Source organism: Anthonomus grandis, chromosome 11 (assembly GCF_022605725.1).
Source record: "Anthonomus grandis grandis chromosome 11, icAntGran1.3, whole genome shotgun sequence".
NCBI classification, from domain to species: Eukaryota; Metazoa; Arthropoda; class Insecta; order Coleoptera; family Curculionidae; genus Anthonomus; species Anthonomus grandis.
The window spans coordinates 27,715,600-27,729,952 of record NC_065556.1 but is presented as its reverse complement, the minus strand read 5'-3'; the positions used below and the strand labels follow the sequence as shown (position 1 = coordinate 27,729,952).

At 31.9% G+C, this 14,353-nt stretch overlaps 1 protein-coding gene and 1 long non-coding RNA gene across 3 annotated transcripts in view; one reads left to right on the top strand and one right to left on the bottom strand.

Moving 5' to 3' along the window:
• Positions 1–914: 914 nt before the first annotated feature.
• LOC126741871 (uncharacterized) lies at positions 915–7,918 on the bottom strand. Its single transcript, XR_007662416.1, has 5 exons — positions 7,373–7,918; positions 6,877–6,987; positions 3,080–6,412; positions 2,199–2,365; positions 915–1,386 (listed from the first exon to the last, which is right to left on the bottom strand). It is a non-coding gene; the product is annotated as an uncharacterized LOC126741871 (long non-coding RNA).
• A 377-nt stretch (positions 7,919–8,295) lies between these two features.
• Positions 8,296–14,353, top strand: part of LOC126741869 (integrin beta-PS) — a 49,811-nt gene continuing 43,753 nt past the window's right edge. For both annotated transcript variants that reach the window (XM_050448318.1, XM_050448319.1), the window contains exons 1-3: positions 8,296–8,460; positions 11,087–11,259; positions 12,818–13,130. In XM_050448318.1, coding sequence (XP_050304275.1) covers positions 11,104–11,259; positions 12,818–13,130 — 469 coding nt within the window. In that variant the 5' untranslated portion in view covers positions 8,296–8,460; positions 11,087–11,103. The remainder of the gene's footprint in view (positions 8,461–11,086; positions 11,260–12,817; positions 13,131–14,353) is intronic.

Genomic DNA, 14,353 nt, shown 5'->3' with positions numbered 1-14,353 from the left:
TAGACCAAACTACTCATTCATAAATCGCAATAAGTAGCGATCAGTCATGGAAATTTAGGAAAAGCGATAAACTATCGTTTGGCAACGTCGCACCGTCCGCTGCAGCGACTGCTGCTCTGATGTCGCCGTGAAACACGCATGCCTCAATGTATCGATTTTTCATTTCGGTCATTTCGTTTCAACAGCCATAGGCGTAGTTAATTTTTTGTAATACTATTTTTTCTTTTCAATATATTATTTATTTTAATTGACTTTACATTTAATAAATCCTTAATTCTTATAAAATATCTTTATCAACTGATAAAATATTGTAAATATGATATACAACCGGATGTCATTTGGATTACTGAGACAATTTGAAAATTTGTCAACAAACTTATACCTATTACGTGTGGCAGATAAACGAAAAAGTGGTAAAATGAAAGTACACACCCGTTTTATATCATAATAACAATAATAATAAATTATTATTGCCATGCGAAACGTACGGGCTGTTTTTGGAGCGGAAATTTTAAAAATTGCAAAAAAAGTAGGTCGGCAGCAGGTTGAAATTTAAAGGGCTTGTTTATTTTCGTGTTAAGATAGCATAAACAAATTGTGTCTCTACCGCTCAGTGTTTTAGAAATTGAAGCTTGAATTTACGCGAAAATTTTCATTTATTTTTTTTAAATCGGTATAAAATATTATTTAAAATTGTTAAAAACCGACAGCTTTGGCCGGTAACATTGTTATGAATTTATTAATCAATTACATATTTTAAAAAAAAAATATTGTCTTTAAGACTCGAGGTATTAAGGTTCTCCATGGGATCAATACTTTTGTAATAATTGTTTTTTCCACTATGAGCATTTTATAAGAGATTCTTTTTTCTTATAAAATGTTATGGGGTATGCAGTAAAAACGAAAACCAAAGATTTTCTAAAATAATATATAAATTTATTCACATAAATAAATTCACAGTATTACTGTCATCACAGTATTAATCTGATACAATTAATTACTAAGTCTGCTTTAGCAGCAGATTCAAGCCCATTTAGAAAAAAATACCCAACAGGCACTTTTCAAGAATCATTGATGGGTACCACCATAAACACCAGTGCCTCCTTAGCTTCAGGAAGGCTATCTCCGTCAACTGCCTTGGGCTGTAACGTGGAATGATCAGCTGAAACACTAGTACAGGCCTCTGATTCAGCTTCAGAGGCAGTAGCTGTCCTAGAAGATGTAGGTGATGATCTCTGTATCATTTCTGAAGGGCCAGGTATGCAGGATAATTCATGATCAATGTCTGGTGAACATTTCGCAGTAACATTACGAGCGACCGGCTCATTTTCTGTAAGCTTGGATCCACAAGGTGACAAACTGATGTTAAAACTTTGAGATGATAAGCTGAAAAAGTTTTACTTATAAATCTACAGCAATTGTAGGTACTAATATACAAACGTGACATAAAAATTATATTGTACATATTATTGATAAAAATATGTACTATTAAGGTTTTTTCTTCCATTAAAGTAGGCTATACAGGGTGTCTTAAATGCCATGTGCCACTATTGCTATCTCGGAAACTATAAAAGATATATGAGGGCGGTTAAATTAGAAAAAGGTTGCCAATTTTGATGCTCACTCCAAATCTTTTACATTGTTGCAAAATTCATATTAGTTTCTAAATGATAGGAAACACTGTAAAAGGATTTGGAATGAGCATCAAAATTGGGAACTTTTTTCTAATTTAACCGCCCTAATCGCCTATCTTTTAGAGTTTTTAAGATAGCAATGTGGAACATGGTATTTAAGACACCCTGTATATATTTTGTTTTTTTTTTAGGATATAAAGATTAGAGGGGAAAGATAAAGACTAAGAAATTTAATTAGTCATTATTATAGTTCAAATTTCAAGAACTGTTAATAGGATTTTTTTTAATAAAAATAGTAATGACTGAATTTCATTAAGAATTACTTAAGCAATTATTAAATAGACCCATATCGATTTTTATTATTGTAAAATGCAGGTTGTTTGAAGAAGAAAATTGTAAAAATCAAATCTATATATACCTATACATACATATGTATATTTCAAAATGTCATGAGACTTGAAATTCCAATATTTTCTTGGTAAGTTTAGGTAAGTTTTTTTAAAATTTTTAAAGAATATAGCAAATATTTTAAAATAAGCAGAAAATAATTAACAAAATTCTTACCTAGTCGAAGAACTATCATAAAGAGATCCCACTAACTTTGGAAGGGAACCTGGCTTAAGACATTTTTTGTCATCTCGACTCTGAAAAAAGTCAGATGACTTAAAATGTTCAGAGCAAATCAGTGCAGATTTTGGTAATTGGTTTATTCAGCAGGTTCAGATGGAAATCTAAAAAATTAAAATCTAGTATTTATAAAGTACTTTAGGGGGTAAGTAATAAAATAACATTATTACTAGTCTAGAATAAAATAGATATTTTTAACGAAAGATTTAGGTACCTAATATTTGTTTCATGCCAACAAAATAAAATAATAAGTGTTTTTATTTTTATGAGTTCATGCAGGAAAATAAAATACCTACTTACTCTTACTAAACATTGCACAGCATGATAAATTTTCTTTACTTGTTTGGGATAATTACAACAAAAAAACAAAACAAACAACTTATTTTCAAGAAAAAATATCAAAAAATAAATTTGAAAAAAGCAATCACTTAAAAAAAGTTTATTTTACTATGGACAAATGCAAATCCAAGGCAAATCAAATTGATTTTAGTATAAAAAGTTAAAAGTTGACCAATCCTTATTTTATATAATGAGATAATGTTATTTTGCCTAGCATGTACTGTGCATAAAAAAACAAAACATACCGTGAACTTTTTTTATTTAATTTCTTAATTTATTTTATTATACCTACCTAAAAGTTATAATATTTTATTTCGTGAATGAACTCACAAAATACAATATATAATATTATAAAATACACTACTTTATTGTGATGAAATGAAAACGACATTATTTTATGGTATGGTTTACTATCATTTCGTGGCGTAGCGCCGCCACTGATACTCAAAATCATGCTTGACGTAAATATTCTCGCTTACCTATGAAAATATACATTTTCCGACGTAGTACTCGTTCTTTGGCACACGTGACACTTTTTAGTCATGGTATTAAGTCTTAATAGTCCAAAACAACACAAAAAACGTTAAAAACAATCAAATAATCACAAAAAAACGACTATAAAGCTCGAGATCTCTGTTAGGCAACAGCGCACACGAAAAATGAATGAAATAGTAAAAATGAATTTACGTCGTAAACAGATGAGTTGCCACTTTCGTCACCAGGTCAGTTTGTTTCGGAAATTCCGTTGTTTTGGGTGCGGTCGTATAAAACTGGTATTTTATTGTATTTTTAGGTATTTAGGTACCTGAGGAACAAATTTTGCATGACACGAATATTTTATATTTGATATGGGAACTTGTTACAGTAAATAGTGTGATAATTTGTGGATTATTGGCAATTAAATAGAAAAATAATACATTTTCCGGCGAAACATCTTTTCAACTTGGCATCATGGCCTTTATATCTATATGCGTGTATGATTTCATTTAATGTAAACATGCTGGGTCTATCCTTGGTTATAAGTCTATGTACTGGACGAAATATTTTTTCACTTTGCTTCACGTCAACTCGATTTATCTCTTTCTAAACAAGGACAACCAAATTCGCTGATCTACATTTTGTTTGCCGCACGTCACGTTACTCAGACAAATATTTTTACCATTTACCGTAAGCAAAGATACAGACGGAATATACCCTTATTACTACTTACCTGTATCATACAAATAAAGAAAATATTTGTTAAAATAAAAGACTTTAAATTGCCCTACATATTTTATTCACATATGCATAATGATATATCGATGGTTTAAAGCGCAAATATTGTATGTCCAAATTTATAAATTTTGCAGAAATACGAAAAATAGATTTTCTTCCGCATTAATTCCGCAAGTAAATTTCTGGTAAATATTTGGTATTTTTTAAGTGAGTTCAGGTATTTGTAATACCAATATATTATGATATTACAAATTGCTATCACCATTTTTAATAAAAATAGTTATAATTCGAAATATGCTGGAGATACAATATATTAAATATCCTCGAGTGGACATACTACAAATAGGCTTAATAAAAAAAACAATTTATTTATTATTACAATTTCAAGATTTTATTGAGAAAAACACATTCGGTGACAAATTGAAGGTAGAACAAAGCTTATCGTATTATCGGCATTTTAATCCTCTTCATCGTCGACGTTAGGATTTGTTTTATATTGAACAAGGGAATAATTTGCTTACCAAGCAAATAAAGTAAGTCTTTTTTTTTGGCTTCTGAAATTGGCAATCTTTTATTTTATTTCTTTTCTATTCTTTATATTTTTGTGCTCCAGAGTTTCCCATGATACAGTTTTCTTTTTTCTTTCTTGCAAAACATTTAATTCTAAGAATTCATTATCAGTCAATGAATATTTTTATTGAATGATGAATGGTTTAGATTTATCAAATCTTAGCCATTTAATGTGAAGCCATTTCATTTGTTCCTTAGAAGTATTTACTTTGGTATTTTGCATTACAAGTGACGCCAAGTCCTAAAAATCTGGAAAAGCAACTATATAGACCTGATACGGACATGGTTTTTTTCTTGCCATTTCTATTAACAACGCCTATTCTTCGGTTGTGAAAATTTTGCGATGTTTACGTGCTCGTTCAATAGTGGCGTGTATTGAATCTGCCTCTAGATAGGAATGGCCGGATTTCATGAACTTTAGATCTACAATTTGTAAGTGTTCAATTTTATTGACAGCAAACAACATCGCTGCAGTAACAAATTGATCCCGATTTTGCCCTCCGCAAGTATCAGAAAAACTAGAAACATGTGACACAGTCTGAGGTAAGTTATACAAATACTTTAATAGGCACGTACCAATTTCTGAAGCTCCTTTAGAGCCATGAGTTTCATCCCAAAGAAAACAGTGACCACTGTGATCAAAAGAATCAAATATGGTGAAATTAAAAACAGAGAGCTTACGCTTGTAATAGATTTGAAAATCAGCGGGGAAAAGGGACTAACAAAATAGCTTCTAAATCAAAAGAAATTGCTGGATAGATTGAGTCTTCTAATGATCTTTTTTTATCTCCATTGCTTCTTCCTCCTTCTTTTTGTGAAGTTGCCAGCTTTCCTCCAAATTGGTTTTGTCTGTAGCGCTATAATACACATTGCATGTGGAACATTGGTCCTTTTTAGGGACATGGAACGACAGTTGTGAATCAAAACTATTAAATATTTTTCGGTATACATTAATAAAAACAGAAGGGATTGATTCACTTGTACAATAAATTTCAACATACAAACGATACATAACAGATAAATTCAAATCAGCTGCCAAATACAATTTTTTCGTATCGCGCCGACTGTAGTGACTTTCCATACGAGGAAAGCTGTCTATATGTTTTTTAATATGATTTGTTGCTTTTTCGGATGTAATATTGGCAGGAATTTTTCCTTTTCGTCCATCAGTACCAATATAAGCTTCACCTGGACCACGTTTTTTCAAAGCAAGGTCAATAATTTGAAAACTTATGCTAAAAGTTGCACAAAAAAAATTTAAGCAAACTCGCACATTAGAGCCTTGTTCATCAGGTAGTGAATATACGCGTGATTTAGTTTTTGTGATATTGCTTTCTGGCTTTCGTTTCCTGTGATGTTGAATGCTATTTTCTGTGACCAACGAGCATAAGCGTGCTTTTTGTGCTCTCCAAAGATATCTTATCAGAACATTTGAATCTGCACCTTGAGCAATTGATGTAGCTTGGCTTTTTTTCTCGCATAACGATATTTTTTCTGGTTTGATAGCTCTTACCAGACATTCTTTTTATTTTTCGTTCGTTTCTTTTCCATGTATCTGGTTCTGCATTCCTTTTCTGTGTTTTTTTAACTTCAGGTACCAAAACTTCTCTGGATGTTGTTGGTTGTAGAGGTATTTCTATAGAATTTGTTTCACCATCTTCATCATTGTCACTTGTTGACTCGTTTTCTTCCTCTTCTAGGACATATTCCTCAGAAGTAAATGAACTTTCACTCGGTATTTTATTAGTGAGTAAGTCTTTATCATTCTCGGTTTCAATTGTATACTCGAACAGATTGAATTCGTTGACCGAATATTTGATGTTTTCTATCAAGTTTTCTGGAACTCGTGGTTTTTCTGCAAATTCTTCGCAATGGACCACAGGCAGGATTCGTCTCAATTGACTCTACCAAATTTTCTAGCACTTGTAACGATGCCGATTGTTCTTCTGCAATCTCTTCGCATTGGACCACAGAAACACCACAGGAGGGATTCGTCTCAGTTAACTCTTTAGCTGAATCTGTAACAACTGCGTACAATAAAATTTGATCAAATTTTATTAAGACTCCTAATAAATGAGGCTTTGTTCAATGAGGTAATTATTAGAATGAAGCAATAGTTATTTACCTAACAAGTGCGGAAAGTGATACTTTATCGCACACGATAGCAGTTGACCGAACAATGCAAAGCGAAGTTCGGTCAAGCCATCAAGGACGGTAAAGGCACTTTCTGTATGTGTCAAGCACAAAATTTTACCTACGAGCATTAAAAAAGGCATTATTGACTTTGACTTTAATTTTCAATTTTACTTTACCGCACACTATGCGATAAAGTAACTTTACTGCATTGTGTGCAGTAAAGTGATACTTTCCGTCTTGAAAACAGTGCTGTAAAGTGCACTTTATTGCACGCGAGTAGGTAAAAATTTTAAAAAAGAAGATTTAAAATTATCAACGATATGAGTGTGGTAAGTGGTAATTCAATATAACATACCAAAATGAATAATCAAAATATCTGATTGAGCAGAATTTGGATCATGTGAAGAACTATAATCCTCGCGAAAATCGGTGGACTCCTTGCAGGTTTGTAATGCATTTTGCAGATCTAAAATTAAATCAGAATAAGATGTGTGCATATCCTATAATTTTTAATTTTGCACCAACCCAGTAATTTTTAAATAATAATATAAGGACCAATAGAATACAATAGTAATTATTAGTTAAGCTGGATTTATACAGATAAATAACATAAAATAGCAAATAAGATAAAAAATTAAAGAAAGGCCTTATTGATAGTTCCCATTTATACAGGTAACAAAATAACAAATAAGAAAAAAGGGTAACCAATCACGTTATCGAACATACATCTGACATCTCTCTTGTTAACTGGATATTATGACTAATACAGCCTGCGCATTTGCATTTTATTCTAACCTTATTCGTTATTTTATCTTATTCCTCTGTACAAATCCGGCTTTACTGTTTCTTACTCGTTTTAATTCTCTTAGAAGCTGTTTATTTTACTACGTTTAAACATTGTTGCAACAATAAAATTTCACTTTAACGACGTCAATAAACACTAACACTAACCAACCAATCCCTTACGGATTCTGTCAAAACCCGATCAAACAGCGTTACCCCCAATAATTCTTTGTTTAAATTTTTTACCACGGTCGTAAGACCCAAAACTTCCACACGTCTCTAGGCGGCCAGCAATTAAAACCATAACGTAACAGCGTCAATGTCACGCAAGGTCGAAGTTAGCCGATGATTTAGGGTTGGCATTTCTCGTCCTTCCCCACCCCTCATCAGCAAAAGGGGTTAGAGGTCTGCCATGGCGCCCCCGTTCCCGTTTCATCACTTTTTCAAGTACTTTATTCAACTTTTTTTTGAATCCATTGTCTCAACGCGTATGCGTTGAATTTTAACGCTTTGCTGCTAACCGTCGCGAGACCATGTCATATCCGGAAGTTCTCGGAACTACGACCAATGGGGTCCAATCTCTAATGGACAACTTTAGCGCGATAAACTTTAACACTTAAATAGCGTTTACAAATTTAACACAGCAGGATAATAGCAGGGTCGACCTCTGTTGAAATTACTTCTAAGTTCTCTAAATAGGCTTTATCCCTTTTTAATACTTCATCTCTAATCATAAGAGAATAAGACAGACATATTACTAAAGACTGGGGCCATCTATACGCCAACTGATAACACTCCCAAGCAAACGCAACAGAATTCTGTAATTTGAATTCACTAGCACAGTTGCTAAGTAACATCATATAAGACTAAAAACATGTATTCTTAAAACGTCATTTTCTTGCATTCTACTGATAATTCTGGAGCAACGGCAACACCGCTTCTTCTAATCCATCTCTCTCACGCCTGCGAGAAATTCCCGAAGGTGATCTCTCTCTAACACATGGCCGAGGCCAAAAATGGAATCGGTTTTGTTCCTCAGCTTTTGGTGCTGTGCTGTGTACTCTGGGAAGTGTAAAGGGTGTGCGAGTCTTTATCTAGTGACTAATGTGATAAAAAGCCTTATCTTTCCTATTTATAGAATCTCTATTAGATATAGGTAAGCACCCGTTCGTTTGTTTTATTGTAAATATAACATGTAATCCTAGACCTCCTCATCATCATCATAACATCCCAATCTATAAATAAACACATTACTAATGCAATCTTATAATATGTTACTTCCGTTGTTTAAATAATAATATTTTGGCTTCAAAACACCCTTATAATAATTTAATCTAATCCACACTCCCTTGGGAATAACCTCTCATTGACCTCGAGATTCTTTTAAGTACAAAAAACCCAATTTAGGCCAAGAACATTGATATCCAAAAAGAGTAAACAATATTTTTAACCTAAACAAATTCACCCAGAGTTTGTTTACGTCTTGAAACCCGTTCTAAGGGTCCTTAAAAGGGCTTTAAAGGAACATACTTAGGCTTAAAATTGCATAAAATAAACGGACAGTGTAGGCGTTAAATTATGGTTTTAACACACCATGGCTTGTTATTGAAACTTTCGATTTCAGATGGTGTTCCAAGAAATAAATTTATTCATATAATCGCATTTGTCACAGATTTACTGTTAATAATATTGAGACCAATAAGTTTCCTAAAATAGAAGATGCTGTTATAGAAAATGGATTTATTTAGTTAAATGACTCATTATGTTGTCTATTATATACATGGTGGTTCATAATAGTCAAGAGGTGCAGTGTTGAATTTCTTCATGATACCATGGGTTGTTTATTAAACCAAAATTCCTGCTATCGATTTGTTGTCATAAGAAAACTCACTAGTAGAGAGTTTTGGTTTTTTTAGTCTATTTTTCAGGAACATAACCCTACTTTTATTTTTAGAAAATCAATTCCTTACATTTCCAAGGCTTTTCTTGACAAGTTTGTTATGCAACTGATCCTTCGGTCAGCCCCAACAATATTCTGACCCCATTTTTACCAAAAAAAACATTAGCTAAGATGTAGTCGACAGAGGGTAGTAAAGGGAACATTTTTAGGTTAGAATTTTTCAGATGTCATTATAAAAGTCAAATTTAAACCCATAATCTGTTCACTTATCACTTATAAAACCCTACTTGTCTAATTCATTAACCAAATGATCCTTTGGCCAACCCAATTGTTATTCTGATCCTCTGTTTACCCTGAAAATGTCTAAAATTTACTGACATACTGGTAATAATAAAATAATGACAAAAGGTTACAGCATACAAACTGATGAAATTATTCTGACAAATCTGCTAGCATCCTCTCGCTTGGCAATGGTAACTGTTGTAACTAACTTGGCAGTTTGTGGTACCTAATTGGACGAATCAAAATGGTGTAAAGGCTTGTCCAATTTAAGGCGAGAAAATTCAAATTTTATTTAATAAGAAATCGCATAATTTTATTATTTAATTGCAACATTTAGAGCAGATGCCCAATCAAAAAGATTACTGATTAAAAATAGGACATTTTTGATAGTGTTTAATGCCCACCTATTATATTAGAAACCCTAATGATTTCATTCTAATTGATGCAATACTCTACAGATTTTAAACATTATTGTGAATAAAAGTTTAATCATTTAAAAGAATAATTAAAAATTTTGTTCTAATTGCTTTTAATATTGTTTTATTATAAATGTATTTTTCTTTTCTTTTCATACTTACCATACCATTGTAAGTGCTAAAATTGTACAAAAAAGATATAACCTTAAAATGTAGGCGCAAAGCAAATATTTTTAGGTTAGAATTTTAGGAGATAACCTTTATAAACCAGAAACCCATCATTTCTTTACCTACAGATCGTTAATACCGATACGGGACGTATAAAAAAAGATCGGCGAACCATTTACGTTACTTACGCTATCTCTACCTAGAATACCTTATTTGTTCTGTAATAAATCCAGGATCATCGACCTTTAATCGTTTACCGAGTTTATCGATCTCTTCTATTGGATTTCTTTCGATTGTACTTAAGAGACAACAAATAATATTGACAATTACCTAAGCTTATCCCTGCAAACTTTTTTTTGTTCATTCATCATTAATTAATTAACCATCTTTTTATTGGGGTAGGCCTCAATAAAAATTCACATAAAATTGTGTATGCGGCTTTTTTCAAAAGCCTTTGATACCATACTTCCGAGGGGATGTGACCATAAGTTACTTCTACAAAGATTTATTTTTTTATCTCTGAGGCATTGTGCTATTATAAGTATAGTTTACTCACGGTTCAATATTATACACAGCAATAATGATATTGACCTGTTACTGTTACATTTAAAAACAAAATTACTGCAATTACGACCTTATAAACATCAATTATTCTCTCTTTCTTTTTTGTTAATTTAAACTTCCTAAAGTACATAGTTTTTTTAAGTTTCTGCTTTGCATAATTACTTCTTGATCTGTCAAGCATATATAAGTTGTCTTATTATTACAAATTTCCTGTTAGACAATGTTTGATAAATAAATAATGTTTAATGAAGCAGAAAATGTGGTTTTCTTAGCACATGCCGTCAAGGTAAAAATCAAATTTTTATGGTTTTTTAACATGTTTTGGTCCCTATGCCACATGTTCAATTTTAAACAGTACAGCTGACCCAAATTCAAGAAATAAAGCGGTTAAACACTGAAACGCGTTATTTATAATGAAATATGTAATTTAAAAATTAAATGTCCTTTTCTAGGTTAATACATCATCATCATGGGTTACTCCAAGTGCATACTTTTAACCATTTTAAGTGTGTCTACAGCCTTGGCTCAAGTTCCACAAAGATTCACCGCCCAAAACCCATGCAGCTCGAAAGGTACTTGCCAGGACTGTATCCAGACTCCTTCTTGTGCTTGGTGCTACGATCCTGTAAGTATATTATATATTAATAGTGATTAAATAGGAATCAAATACAGAAACGAGCAAATATATAACAAACATATCAGAGTGATTAAAGTTATTACCCGAAACAAAACATCCTGTTGCATAATAATGGTTTATTCCTAGTCATGATTAAAATGTTCTGACAGACTATAAAATGATTCATTTTTAAGGAGTGATGCAACAGATCTTTTGAAGCAAAACTGAGTGTGTGCAAACTTTATCTCAAGTGGCAGATGGTTGAAATTTGTATTTTTATAAATTAAACATGTTGCTTCCTATATAAACAAACAGCACAATATAAGTTTTATGTATTTTTATAGTTTACATGGTTTACATTTCATACATCTACACTTTATTCCCATTCTCTTCTAATTCTTCAACTGAGATAAGAGAGAGAGATGAGAACTGAGATTATATAAATGAGAATTCAACTTTTCCCTCTATTTTCTATATCATGGCTTCATAGTGGGTAATTATTCAATTCCAGGGTAATTTCATCAGTTTTTAAGGCAACGGAATTAATTTTTCATTTCTTCCAGGCAGTTGAGGCCAGTTTTTAATTAGATTTCCATGATCTATTGGGATTGACTTGACAATTTGCCTCATGCCAGACAAGAATTCCAGAGACAACATCTCTGAAACCATAGCATCGGAGCTTATTGAGTATTCATGCAATCAAATGCTTTGGAGGAATCACAGAACACTGCCATTTTTTTTGTTTTCTCTAAGGAACTCAAGTAATTTCCTATTCATTCTCTTTGAATCCAACTGTCCAAATATTAAAGTGACATGAACTTCAACTACCTAGAAGCAGCTAATCATTTTCTCAGATGAGATAAAGAATGATTTCCACCACATAGAAGAAACCGATAGTGAACTGCCTGGAAGAAATAAAAATTAAAAAATAAAATAAATATATTTTTCTTAACCAACATATCTATGATCTTCAATGGTAAAAGTTAGTAGCAGGGTCATTTAGTTCACCACCTTTAAATAGAGGTTTCACAATAGATAATTTGAGGCAATTTGGAATGTTGCTGTTGATCTAGTAGACTTTGAAGAATCTTGACAGAAAATTGATTAATCCCATAAGTGTGCTTATTCTTAACTGTATGAAGAACAATTAACCCCATGTGTTAGTGAATCCTTGGCAGAAGTACGTTGAGTAAACTGATTAAACATATTTGCATCAATTGGATATTGTTTAGTTTCCATTGAGTTCATTAATAATTCTGCAATTTTCCTTGGGTTTATTGTGTGCCATCTCCAATTTAAGCTTGTAGTAATCTTCCTTGGTTGTAAGGAACAAGGGAACTGTATATCATCGTCCAGTCTGTATTATCGTGGCCAAATTATAGAAACAATTAATTAATTAAAAAGCTGTCAACTGTAGTTTCACTTTGGAAAGGTTGATCCTGGCTACAACTGCTTGGTGATCAGATAGAGATGCAATTCTCCTGTGTCGTGTAAACCAAGATAGACCATGAGTTTTTTTTTTACTACAACTCCCTCTGTTCTCTTCTAAATACGATAATTCCTTTAGGAGTTCAAGGGTACTGCCAGGTGCTTCCAACCGTCCTTCCCATTGACCGTCAAAGAAGAACAATGCAAAGAGGAGTACATCCACAACCCTGACAATATCATGAGCGTCATCTCGAACGTTAAATTGACCAGAACCCACTCGAAAGCAAACGAGGGGGGTTTCCATTGGGGTACCGGATTCGAGGGTTCCACGAACCAGTCCTCCAAGACGGAATATCACGGTTCCTCGACGTACGCTTATACCGAGGGCGGAGGACATGGCGGTGGAATCGTACAAGTTGGTCCGCAGAGGATCAATTTAAAGTTGAGAGCCAGTAAGTCTTATTTAGAGGTGATTAATGTGAAAAGTGTACTAAACTTATGATATTTGATTAGCTTTTTGAGTTATGAATTTTGTGTCGAAGGAATATTAAAAAAAAATGAATATTTTCGAAAAATATTTTTTTTCTCAATTTCTTGTTAGAATTTTGAAAAACGCTGAAATAGGTGTCGAACCAAATTGTTCATAGGTTATGTGTACAAATTTTCAACATGATATTTGGTCAACTTTTTGAGTTATGAACTTTGTGTCGAAGGAATATTAAAAAAAAATCAATATTTTCGAAAAAATATTTTTTTTCTCAATTTCTTGTAAGAATTTTGAAAAACGCTGAAATAGGTGTCCAACCAAATTGTTCATAGATTATGTGTACAAATTTTCAAAATGATATTTTATCAACTTTTTGAGTTATGAATTTTGTGTCGAAGAAATATTTAAAAAAATCAATGTTTTCGAAAAATATTTTTTTTCTCAATTTCTTGTAAGAATTTTGAAAAACGCTGAAATAGGTGTCCAACCAAATTGTTCACAGATTTTGTGTACAAATTTTCAAAATGATATTTGATCAACTTTTTGAGTTATGAACTTTGTGTCGAAGAAATATAAAAAAAAAATCAACATTTTCGAAAAATATTTTTTTTCTCAATTTCTTGTAAATATTTTGAAAAACGCTGAAATAGGTGTCGAACCAAATTGTTCATAGATTATGTGTACAAATTTTCAAAATGATATTTGATCAACTTTTTGAGTTATGAACTTTGTGTCGAAGGAATATTAAAAAAAATCAATATTTTCGAAAAATATTTTTTTTCTCAATTTCTTGTAAATATTTTGAAAAACGCTGAAATAGGTGTCGAACCAAATTGTTCATAGATTATGTGTACAAATTTTCAAAATGATATTTGATCAACTTTTTGAGTTATGAACTTTGTGTCGAAGGAATATTAAAAAAAAATCAATATTTTCGAAAAATATTTTTTTTCTCAATTTCTTGTAAATATTTTGAAAAACGCTGAAATAGGTGTCGAACCAAATTGTTCATAGATTATGTGTACAAATTTTCAAAATGATATTTGATCAACTTTTTGAGTTATGAACTTTGTGTCGAAGGAATATTAAAAAAAATTCAATATTTTCGAAAAATATTTTTTTTCTCAATTTCTTGTTAGAATTTTGAAAAACGCTGAAATAGTTGTCCAACCAAATTGTTTATAGATT